The sequence below is a fragment of the Oncorhynchus kisutch genome, linkage group LG29, assembly GCF_002021735.2.
Source record: "Oncorhynchus kisutch isolate 150728-3 linkage group LG29, Okis_V2, whole genome shotgun sequence".
Lineage (NCBI taxonomy): Eukaryota > Metazoa > Chordata > Actinopteri > Salmoniformes > Salmonidae > Oncorhynchus > Oncorhynchus kisutch.
The window spans coordinates 30,242,993-30,255,881 of NC_034202.2; the positions used below are offsets into that span (position 1 = coordinate 30,242,993).

Sequence of the window (12,889 nt, forward strand, 5' to 3'; positions counted from 1 at the left end):
TAGCCTAATTTTCTAGATTTTTATTTTACTAGGCAAGTCAGTTAAGAACAAATTCTTATTTTCAATGACGGCCTAGGAACATTGGGTTAACTGTCTGTTCAAGGGCAGAACGACAGATTTTGTACCTTGTCAGCTCAGGGATTTGAACTTGCAACCTTTCGGTTACTAGTCCAATGCTCTAACCACTAGGCTACACTCAGTGTATGCACAAATACTCAGCTGTGGGGCTCACAAGACCCGAATTTCATATCATTTTCAAGACACCAATGTAACAGTAGAACAAATATCACAATATCAGAATATAACTTCAAATAATATATCTCTGTAGGCTACAGCAGAACACACATATGAGAATATATAGGCCTCCTGCCTATGTGATAATATGAAGCACATGTCATATTCATGTTCTTTGCTGGAAAGGTAAAGGGGAAAAATGTCCTACCTTAGTTTTCAAAACCTCCCACAATGACTCTCCCAATGTCAAGTCCATTTACCTCCTAAGAGTCAACTTGCTCAAGGCCATGTGCGGACATGTGGCTGTGATGTTTAGCCTCCTTCTAAGGCTGTTCTGAAGACAAATGTGTATATGCATTTGTGTGTATTTACATTTTTGTTTTTAGGTTGTCCTCTTTAGCCTTGTCTACAAGGCTTGCTGCCACCACACCAAATGCGCCTTGGTTCAGGCATGATCAAAACCTTTTTTCTGATGGCTCTTTGTTTTTGCTTTTACATCCGATGCATAGAATGTTAATTCACTGTACATTCCACCCACTCTTTTGCTAGTTAAGGGAATTTTGTTATCAATGTTCATAAATTTCAATTAACCTAATCGGTCTGCAACACAGAGTTTGTAAAGTTCTGGTTTAAATGAAACAGACAGAATTCCCAGCTTACGAAAGTCAACTCAATGTTTATTCACGAGAGCTCTCCAGTTGATATACAAAGACACCATGCTTATTACTTACGCACACACATGCACACTAACATTAGGAGAGCTATCTTCTTCTCCAGAATTCTCACCATGGTTTATCACTACCCAGCCAACAGTTCCATTCCCCCTAGATTAGGGAAACCTGGAGGGGTACTCACTGTCCTATCATATCGTAAGTTCTAGTCGGTTCTAACACAGTTTAATTGTTCTCCGTGTTTTCTTTAGGCACACACACACACACATTCCTCTCTTTCCCCAGTCCAACCTAGTTGGACTTATGTTTAATATCTGTATTATTCCTTATATATGCTACACAACCTATACTCCCCAATGGTTAAGTTTCCGGGTAGAACTATTTAATCATTATCTTTAACCTTATAAATTATTTTATCACTAGTTTAATCCCTCCAGTAATTTCTAGAACAAAGCTCCCAACCTTTTTGCATGTTGTACAGCCCAACTTTGAATTCTGCATGACAAACCAGGGGTTATACGTTTGCTTGTTCTTGAACTACAACTTGCACCTGCTCCGAACACTTCGTCGATGAATGCACTGCCTACCTCGCTCCCAGCTCCAGTCTCCCTCACCCGCTGAGTCTGACTAGCTAGGAGGCCTACTAGCTAGTGGAGGTGCTGGTGGTGATGCTGAACTGGTGGGATTAGCATCGCCTTCAGGAACAGTTTGCCCCTCACTCCTCTCCCCTGACGCTGACAGTTCTCTGGCTCGTTCTGGGTTCGATTCACCATCTTTCTCTGGATTTTTGGACTTAAAAAATGTCAAACTTGATTCTCTTTTCTTATAAACTTTTATTTGGTTTTACCACAATTCAAAATCAGTAGGGAGACGACTAGACTACGTGGCGTGATTACGTAGGGACCTCTTCACTAACTGACCACCACTACCAAGATCTGTGTCAAGATCAGTCACTTACCCTACTGGCCATCCCCATAACCTCAATGTACAAATAAGAGAGAAGGTCTGGAATCAGTGTAGCAGGATAGGATGATTACACAGAAGGATCACAAGGCTTTTACATGATGGTCTTTCTGGGGGGCGGGAGAAATAACGAGGAGGCAACTTGATTTAATGCTGATTGCTTTTATTAGAATGTTACAGTGCGAACAGTGAAATAATCAATAAATCATGCCGTGAGAGGTTCAGGATATAGAACAAAAAGTGGAATCTGAGAGGCAGGATCCGGCTCAAATTAAGCACTGCTTTTGAGCTTTTATTGAAAAAGGCTTGTTGGTCTTTTGTCGGCTTCAAATGATGAGAAATGCTTTAGCAGGAACGTGCTTCTACACCTGCATTGCTTGCTGTTTGGGGTTTTAGGCTGGGTTTCTGTACAGCACTTTGAGATATCAGCTGATGTACGAAGGGCTATATAAATAAATTTGATTTGATTTGATTTGATTTGAGTACTTCTTTTTCACGTCTTGTGTTAAAACGTTGGCCAGATCTTTGACGTGTTTGGCTTGAACTCATGTGACGTTCAGCACACTACAATGCAGCATTGGGAGAAGGAACTTTAATCAAGATTCTGTTATAGACCGCAGCACACATGAATCACTCAGTTGCAATTTTGGCATGTAAATCTTGGTGGGACAAACGCAACATTTTGTTTGATGCATGCCAGCAAAGCCACTACACAACACAACACTAAACTATACATTAATTGCACTATAATAATGACAACCATTGCCCACAAACTAAATACAGCTGTCCTGACAGCGGAGCTTTCCTTTCAGCACCATGGAGTGAATCCTTACCACCGTTACACCTGGCTAATAGCGGTAACTCATCTGACAGCGAACAGTTCATCCAGCCTCATTTACTGACTTTTTAAAGCCATAGCTGTTATGGCTGACTTCCTTAAACAAATGTGGTTTCTACTGATTCCTTGTGGATTTGTGTAAGTCGATAAGAACCTCAATATCCTTCAATAAATACGAACGGCAACATGAGTTTTGAATTTTGAACTATACACAAACATTACATTTTCGTTCAGTAAATTCACAATGTTCTTATATCATTAACACTTAGCTCTAAGAAGAAGCAAGTGCAAGCAAACAAGCTGCGATGAGGTAGGCCTATTCGTTCAGCAATTTCAAAATGGACACCGACAGAAATACAGATAGATTCAGAGAGAGACGTGCTTAGCCTACCATTTGAAGTATTTTATTAGGCCTATGTGGTCTAAAAAGGAAGTTAAATACAATCACGAGGATCCACTTTTGTAGACAATATACAGACACACAGACACCGCATTGCATTTTGGTCTCATCTGACCACAGCACTTTCACCCAGTTGTCCTCTGAATCAATCAGATTTTCATTGACAAACTTCAGATGGGCATGTATCTGAGCTTCCTTGAGCAGGGGGACCTTGCGGGCGCTGCAGGATTTCAGTCTTTCACGGCGTAGTGTGTTACCAATTGTTTTCTTGGTGACAATGGTCGCAGCTGCCTTGAGATCATTGACAAGATCCTCCCGTGTAGTTCTGGGCTGATTCCTCACCGTTCTCATGATCATTGCAACTCCAGGAGGTGAGATCTTGCATGGAAACCCCAGGCCGAGGGAGATTGACATTTCTTTTGTGTTTCTTCCATTTGCGAATAATCACACCAACTGTTGTCACCTTCTCACCAAGCTGCTTGGCGATGGTCTTGTAGCTCATTCCAGCCTTGTGTAGGTCTACAATCTTGTCCCTGACATCCTTGGAGAGCTCTTTGGTTTTGGCCATGGTGGAGAGTTTGGAATCTGATTGATTGATTGCTTCTGTGGACAGGTGTCTTTTATACAGGTAACAAACTGAGAATAGGAGCACTCCCTTTTAAGAGTGGGCTCACAATCTCAGCTCGTTACCTGTATAAAAGACACCTGGGAGCCAGAAATCTTTCTGATTGAGAGGGGGTCAAATACTTATTTCCCTCATTAAAATGCAAATCAATTTATAACATTTTTGACATGCGTTTTCATGGATTTTTTTGTTGTTATTCTGTCTCTCACTGTTCAAAAAAATCTACCATTAAAATGATAGACTGATCATTTCTTTGTCAGTGGGCAAAAATACAAAATCAGCAGGGGATCAAATACTTTTTCCCCACACTGTATATTTAGCAGTGGTAGGCGTTAATTTGACGTGTGCAGGACCGCTTGCAGCTGTTTTTTTAGCACATGTTGGATCGCCTGCAAGCACATTTGAACCCACTTATTTGACACGTGTAGGCATTAATTTAAGTGAAGTGAAGATGTTAATTTAACGCGTACATGCGTTGATTTAGCGCCTGCACCTGTTTACTTTACACACGTAGCATTAAAAAGATTGCATTTTGACCACGTGCTATAAGACCCAAACGGCATTCAATAGGCACCAGGATAAAGTGACGTATGCGTTAGATGCTCTGTTAGGGGCCCAGTGCTCTGGATCTCTCTCATGATGGACTGGACTACATCAGAGGTTGATCCCTGACCTCCCAAATCAGCCATATATATATATATAGGTTTAGGGAACATTGAATCAGTTTCACAACTGAATACATTCAACCTAAATTCGTCTTCCGTATTTAACCCATCCCCTCTGAATCAGAGAGGTGCGGCGGCGTACCTTAATTGATGTCATCAGCACCCGGGGAGCAATTGTTGTGGGGGTAACCCCCTTGCTCAAGAGCTGAACAGCAAATTATTCCATCATGCAGACTCAGGGATTCGACCTTGCAACCTTTCGGTTACTAACCGCTAGGATACCTGTCTCCCATGTCGTCTAGTTTATGTAGCTGCTATTAACATGGCGCTAGTCTGATCTCGGATCTCTGATTCAGAAATAGCTGTGAAATAAAGTGCATGTGTGTGTCCATGCATGTGTGCGTGCGTGTGTGTGCGGATGAATCCAGCCCCCAAATAATTTACATCAGCAGATGTCACAAAGTGCTCTACAGAAACCCAGCCTAAAACCCAAACAGCAAGCAATGCAGATGTAGAAGCACGGTGGCTAGGAAAAACTCCCTGAAAAGGCAGGAACCTAGGAAGAAATCTAGAGAGGAACAAGGCTCTGAGGGGTGGCCAGTCATCATCTCCACCCGGGACAGGCAGAACATAAGAGTACATGGCCATTTAAGGTCAGATAGTTTTTCATGATTTTCAAACGTTCATAGAGGACCAGCAGGGTCAAATAATAATCACAGTGGTTGTAGAGGGTGCAACAGGTCAGTAGCCGAGCATTTGGAGGTCGAGACAGCAGGTGCGGTAGAGAGAGAGAGAGAGAGAGAGAGAGAGAGAGAGAGAGAGAAAGAGGATGATTGAGAGTCGAAAACAGCAGGTCTAGGACAAGGTAACACATCCGGTGAACAGATCAGGGTTCCCTAGCCACAGGCAGAACAGTTGAAACTGGAGCAGCAGCATGACCAGGTGGACTGGAGAAAGCTGGGAGTCATCAGGCCAGGTAGTCCTGATCCTAGCGCTCAGGTCCTCTGTGATGGGAGGGAGAGAGAAAGAACTAGAGGGAGCATACTTAAATTCACACAGGACACCAGTCCCCTGGCACATAGACTATTGCAGCATAAATACTGGAGACTGAGACATGGGTGGATCAGGGAACACTATGGCCCCGTCCGACAATACCCCCAGGCAGGGCTAACCAGGCAGGATATAACCCCACCCACTTTCCCAAAGCACAGCCCCCACACCTGGATGGAAGAGCACTACTAGGGTCAAAACCAGGACAATGGTTTTGACCCTAGGCAATACCCCCAGGCAGGGCTAACCAGGCAGGATATAACCCCACCCACTTTCCCAAAGCACAGCCCCCACACCTGCATGGAAGAGCACTACTAGGGTCAAAACCAGGATGACGAGAAAATGAGAGACTGGGGAAAAGCAGGAGCTGAGACAAAACGCTGGTTGACTTGAACAAACAAGATGAACTGGCGCAGACAGACAGAAAACACAAGTATAAATAGGGGAAAAGTGGAGAAGACGGGCGACACCTAGAGGGGGGTGGAGACAAGCACAAGGACAGGTGAAACAGATCAGGGCGTGACAAAATCGGAGAGATAGGTAGGAGCAAGTCCATGTAATGCTTTGTAGATTATCGGTATAACCTTGAATTCAGCTTTAGACTTAACAGGAAGCCAGTGTAGAGAGGCTAACACTGGAGTAATATGATCAAATTTTGGGGATCTAGTCAAGATTCTAACAGCTGTATTTAGCACTAACTAACTAATACTAAAGTTTATTTAGTGCTTTATCCAGGTACCTGGAGAGTAGAGCATTGCAGTAGTCTAATCTTGAGTTGACAAAAGCATGGATTCGCTTTTCAGCGTAATTTTTTTGACAAAAGGTTTTTGCAATGTTAAGATTGCAAAAGATGGGAAAAAAAACTGCTCTTTTGTGTAGTCTCAGTACTATGATAGGGTCTAAAACCAGGCTGGAGCATTTCTAAATAAATGATTTGTCTTCAGGAAGGCAGTGAGTTGCTGAGCAAAAGCTTTTTCTACATTTTCTTTAGTGGAATGGGAGATTCGATATAGGCTAATAAATAGTCAAAGAAAATTCTGTGTCAAGGTTTGACTTTTTCAGGAGAGGCTTTATCACTGCCACTTTTAGTGAGTCTGCCACAGATCTGGAGGATAAGGAGCCATTTATTATGTTCAACATAGGAGTGCAGAGCACAGGAAGTAGCTCTTTCAGTAATTTAGTTGGAATAGGGTCCAGTAGGCAGCTGGAACCTTTAGAGGTCATGACTATTTTCGTGAATGCATCGAGAGATACAGGATTATGGAAACTTGTGTCTCCATTGATCTTAGGTCCTGGCAGTTCTGTGCAGACTCAGGACAACTGAGTTTTGGAGAAATACACAGATTCAAAGAGGAGTCTGTAATTTGCTTTCTAATGACCATGATCTTTTCATCGAACACGTTCATGAATTCATCACTGCTGAAGTGAAGTCCATCCTCTCTTGGGGAATGCTGCATTTTAGTTAGCTTTGCGACAGTATGAAAAATACATTTTGGATAGTTTTTATTCTCCTCAATTAGGTTGGAAAAGTAGGATGATCGTGCAGCAGTTGATATTGCGCAGTACTGTCTTACCCAGCCAATTGGAAAACTTCCAGTTTGGTGGTGCGTCTTTTCCGTTCCAATTTTCTGGAAGCTTTCTTCAGGGCTTGATGTAGCTTGATGTCGTTTTTACGTTTTGGAGGACTTTCTTAGCGGATGTACAATCATTGCAAATTGAATTATGGGGAGGTTCAGGCCCCTGAGTGAACATAATTGTACACTTGCAAACTCGACTAAAAACAAGGGCTGAGGGGCTTACGTTGCAAACGTCCATTGCTTGTCTAATCATTTGGACCGCCTTCCAAGATTTACATTTCTAAATGTTTATTTTTATTTAACCTTTATTTAACTAGGCTGATGAGGATGGGGATTGGTGATGGTTTTAGGGATTCCCCCAAGGGCATAAGGAAAGGGTAAGTGGACGAGGGTGTGTTTTTTTATGAGTTTGACCTGCAGCCAGGTTTTCAATTTACTCTTGAACATTGTAATAGTAGCACAAGGTGCAATTTCGAAATTGGGTCGTGAATCAGTTGTTTTCCTCTTGTCATGTTAATCATTGTTAACCTTAGAATGATATTTATAACCGATCAACTAGCCCATATTTTATTAGCTAGCTTTTGTAGCCCATTGATTTTGTTGTAATGTTTGAGTCACTCAGTTAACCATGTACACATATAATAAATGGCAAAATGTGTAGAATTGCAGGAAATAAGCTTTAAAATGCCAACAGGAGTGGTGTGAAAAGTTTGTGTCATGGACAGTGCTTGTGATGAAATGGGGGCATGAGGGAAAAAGTTTGTGTCATGGACAGTGCTTGTGATGAAATGGGGGCATGAGGGAAAAAGTTTGTGTCATGGACAGTGCTTGTGATGAAATGGGGGCATGAGGGAAAAAGTTTGTGTCATGGACAGTGCTTGTGATGAAATGGGGGCATGAGGGAAAAAGTTTGTGTCATGGACAGTGCTTGTGATGAAATGGGGGCATGAGGGAAAAAGTTTGTGTCATGGACAGTGCTTGTGATGAAATGGGGGCATGAGGGAAAAAGTTTGTGTCATGGACAGTGCTTGTGATGAAATGGGGGCATGAGGGAAAAAGTTTGTGTCATGGACAGTGCTTGTGATGAAATGGGGGCATGAGGGAAAAAGTTTGTGTCATGGACAGTGCTTGTGATGAAATGGGGGCATGAGGGAAAAAGTTTGTGTCATGGACAGTGCTTGTGATGAAATGGGGGCATGAGGGAAAAAGTTTGTGTCATGGACAGTGCTTGTGATGAAATGGGGGCATGAGGGAAAAAGTTTGTGTCATGGACAGTGCTTGTGATGAAATGGGGGCATGAGGGAAAAAGTTTGTGTCATGGACAGTGCTTGTGATGAAATGGGGGCATGAGGGAAAAAGTTTGTGTCATGGACAGTGCTTGTGATGAAATGGGGGCATGAGGGAAAAAGTTTGTGTCATGGACAGTGCTTGTGATGAAATGGGGGCATGAGGGAAAAAGTTTGTGTCATGGACAGTGCTTGTGATGAAATGGGGGCATGAGGGAAAAAGTTTGTGTCATGGACAGTGCTTGTGATGAAATGGGGGCATGAGGGAAAAAGTTTGTGTCATGGACAGTGCTTGTGATGAAATGGGGGCATGAGGGAAAAAGTTTGTGTCATGGACAGTGCTTGTGATGAAATGGGGGCATGAGGGAAAAAGTTTGTGTCATGGACAGTGCTTGTGATGAAATGGGGGCATGAGGGAAAAAGTTTGTGTCATGGACAGTGCTTGTGATGAAATGGGGGCATGAGGGAAAAAGTTTGTGTCATGGACAGTGCTTGTGATGAAATGGGGGCATGAGGGAAAAAGTTTGTGTCATGGACAGTGCTTGTGATGAAATGGGGGCATGAGGGAAAAAGTTTGTGTCATGGACAGTGCTTGTGATGAAATGGGGGCATGAGGGAAAAAGTTTGTGTCATGGACAGTGCTTGTGATGAAATGGGGGCATGAGGGAAAAAGTTTGTGAATCACTAATATATACTTTGTAATCATGCGTAAACATGCAGAGTTTGTATCTATATACTTTTCATCATATATACAGACTAGATTTATGTGGTTAGTTATATAGGTAATGTAACACAAGTATTTATTTTAGTCATATACTAGCAGTAACCATTTAAAAGTGAATGTATTAAGTATTTATTTTAATAGTAACTGAATCTGTTTATGTGGATTTATTAAGATTAATATCTTATATTACTATATTGTATTAATGTTATTTATTAATTGTCCCCTCATCTCTCATACACATGTTTCTGTAGGCAAGCCAAGTGTCCTCTAATGTGGTAGCTCAGGTTGACCACTGGAGGCTGATAATTGTGCTGTGAAGGAGACAAGGCTTCTGTGACTTATACCTTTGTGCGTGTGTGTGTGTGTGCGTTTGTGTGTGTGTGCGTGCGTGCGTGCATAAAAATAACAGTCACCAATACAGTTGATAAGAATATATTGTAAATACAGTCCATTGATTAAGAACAATACATCAAGATGTTTTCATTAAGTTTAAAAGAAGCCAAGCACATCTGTGGCCCTGAAGCCTTATCTGTAGGCTATAAGAGAACTAAACAGGTGCAATTAATACATCTCCACAGAAGTGGACCTCTGGGCTCTGAGTGGGGGTGTGTCACTTGCTGAAGTCCCATTCAAACTTGGAACCAAACAGAGAAATGGATGTTTTCTTCCCAATGGAGAATCCTGTACCCAGAAATTGTGCCTCGATCCCATCCTTGCCTACTCCAAAGCCTGTATCAGCTGCCAGACGCACTGTGGCTGTCGCCTTCCCGTGGGACACAGAGGCACCTAGGAGCTCAGCTGTGGCCATGGCTTTAACTCCTTCATTAGTTATCCCAGCAGCAACACCGGCGCTGGGCAACCTGCCCTCCACCTTCAACTCGCCACCGAGGTCTAAATGAGTCTTTCCCAATTCGTAGTCAAGGTGCCCACTAACTCCTTTTTCCTTCGATGCCATACCACCAACACCCATGTTGGCCAACTTGGTCACCGACCTCACGCCACCGATGTCTAATTCACCCTTATACACTCCTGCCTCCCCGTGCCACTCTCCTTCCCTGTCTACCTCGTGGTCATACATCGTCTCAATGGATGCCTTTACAGGTATACTTGTTTCCTCGCTCCTTTTCATCTCTTCAATGGCAGTGATGACTAGAAAGACAGATGTGGGCACAGGAGAGAGAGAGAGAGAGAGAGAGATATGTAACAGCAACAAAAGTAATAGAATGACATTATGGATAAAATAATGGCCAGTCTATGAGATCAACATGGTTGGGGTAGGGGGCAGTATTGGGTAGCTTGGATGAAAAACGTGCCCAGATTAAGCTGCCTGCTACTCAGCCGTAAAAGCTAGAATATGCATATAATTAGTACATTTGGATATAAAACACTCTGAATTTTATAAAACTGTTTGAATGATGTCTATGAGTATAACATAACTCATATAGCAGGCAAAAACCTGAGAAAAAATCCAACCAGAAAGTGGGAAATCTAAGGTTTGCAGTTTTTCAACGATAAAGTGCATATTTATATCCAAAAATCTCAGTTTATATTGGCGCTTTACGTTCAGTAATGTTTTATTTCCAAAACATCCGGTGATTTTGCAGAGAGCCACATCAATTTACAGAAATACTCATAATAAACATTGATAAAAGATAACATACAGTAGGCCAACTCATTCTGTTCTTCTGAAATACATTTTCTTCACATCATAATGTTTATTTAGACCTGACTAAACTAACTAATGAATGTCTTTTGATGGTGTATATTCATGAATTTATTCAACTTTTTAAAATGTAGATGTTCCAAAGGTGCACATCATTGGCTGTATGCATAGAGACCTGGAGATGCTAAATGCATTTACGTTAAAGGTAAATTACCGGCAGCCTTTTGCATAACAATAACCGTCTGACAAAATGTAATGACCGCCACAGCCCTAGATACAACTCAATATTAGGAAGGTGTTCCTTCTTGTATACTCAGTGTACACAGTCATCCTTTTCTTTTTTTTTACAACCCCAACCTCACAAATACTTCTCCACATAGTGTAAGTGTGGTGACACTAAAAGTTTGTTCAGAGTAGGTTCGTTTGGTAATTACCTTTCTGCTCAGTCTGCAGCTGTTCTCAGGATTGGAATATTGAAGTGGATGTGATGTCCTGCTGTTGCTGCGCAAACATTTATAGTTAAACTTCTCTGTTGTTATTAGCCCATGAAGTCGAACCAACCAATTAGAGTTCATGGTTTTATCAGAGGAGGGGACAGGAAATGGATAGGCTGGGTACTAAACGGTTTAGCTAACATACCTCTACTTGTACAGTATAAACGGGAAAAAGAAACAAAAAAGAAGTGGGCCCCCAACATCCCATCCCACTCCTCCAAACCCACCTAACCAACATGTCTCCATCCTCTAGCCCTATTCTATCAACACGCTTGTAGTCTGCGTCTTAGACAAATATGTTAACTTGGACTCTTACAATAACTCTGTAAAACCCAGCAGTTATTTTAAGAAGTAGAAAGTGAAAGTGTGGGAGCAACAGACTCTGTTGGGGCTGTCCCCCCCCAATCCCCTGTGGCAATTTGAACTTTGAACTCACTGTTACAATAACTCAGTCAAATCCAGCAGTGATTTCTAAGAAGTGGAAAGTGAAAGTGTGAGAGCAGAACAAGACTCTCTCGTGTGTGTGGACATGTTTAACTATACTTCTGGGGACCAAACATACTTTGACACAATAAGGGTTTCTCGTGTGAAAAATAGCTTAAAGTCTGAGTACAATCCTCTCCCCTGTAACCTTTTCCCAGGTCGTTGTTGTAAATGAGAATGTGTTCTCAGTCAACTTATCTGGTACCAGAAGGGTTAAATAAATAAAAAATAATGTCTGCAAGAACACAAGGGGAGGTGTTGGAGCGAACCATTAAGGAGAGAGCTGAGCATTAAATAGGTCTGGTTGCAAGGACATGCACATTAAGAGAAGATGACACCCAGGCCTCATAACACCCAGGCTATACTCTATTTTTGAAAGAGTACATTAACCAAGACCATACGAACATTTATACAGAAAGAAAGATGGAAGCAAGATAACTTTTTTATTTTATTTTATTTCACCTTTATTTAACCAGGTAGGCTAGTTGAGAACAAGTTCTCATTTGCAACTGCGACCTGGCCAAGATAAAGCATAGCAGTGTGAACAGACAACACAGAGTTACACATGGAGTAAACAATGAACAAGTCAATAACATAGTAGAAAAAAATGAAAAAAAAGAGTCTATATATACATTGTGTGCAAAAGGCATGAGGAGGTAGGCGAATAATTACAATTTTGCAGATTAACACTGGAGTGATAAATGATCAGATGGTCATGTACAGGTAGATATATTGGTGTGCTGGAGGGATTAAACAAAACAAAGAGCCCTCAGAAAAAAGTTGTTTTAACATGCCTGCACCAAGGCACATTTGGTGGCAGCAAGCCTTGTAGACAAGGCTCAAGAGGACACCCAGGTTAACACTAAAAAAAAAGGAGAGTCATTGTGGGAGGTTTTTAAAACTAAGGTAGAACATTTTTTTTCCTTTACCTTTTGTTACGGTTTTCTGGTGAAAGAGAGGACCAAAATGCAGTGTGGTTATCTTTATACAGCTTTAATGAAAATACAAAACGTGAAAAACTGAAACAGCCCTATTTGGTGCAACAAACAGACAGGAAGAATCACCCACAAAATACCCAAAGAATATGGCTGCCTAAATATGGTTCCCAATCAGAGACAACGATAAACACCTGCCTCTGATTGAGAATCACTCTAGGCAACCATAGACTTTCCTAGACAACTCCACTAAACACAACCCCACAATTCTAATAAACCCC

The 12,889-nt window shown here is 41.8% G+C and overlaps 1 protein-coding gene across 1 annotated transcript; it reads right to left on the bottom strand.

The window, feature by feature from the left end:
- Positions 1 to 9,449: 9,449 nt before the first annotated feature.
- On the bottom strand, positions 9,450 to 11,360 carry LOC116358314 (uncharacterized). The gene is made up of 2 exons (XM_031809590.1): positions 11,131 to 11,360; positions 9,450 to 10,182 (listed from the first exon to the last, which is right to left on the bottom strand). Exon 2 carries the CDS (start codon positions 10,160 to 10,162, stop codon positions 9,644 to 9,646), a length of 519 nt encoding a protein of 172 aa, XP_031665450.1. The 5' UTR covers positions 10,163 to 10,182; positions 11,131 to 11,360; the 3' UTR covers positions 9,450 to 9,643.
- Between the last annotated feature and the right edge of the window lie 1,529 nt (positions 11,361 to 12,889).

Excerpts from the sequence above, each read along its gene's own strand:
- LOC116358314 (XM_031809590.1), bottom strand. The coding sequence starts at position 10,162 with ATGAAAAGGAGCGAGGAAACAAGTATACCTGTAAAGGCATCCATTGAG.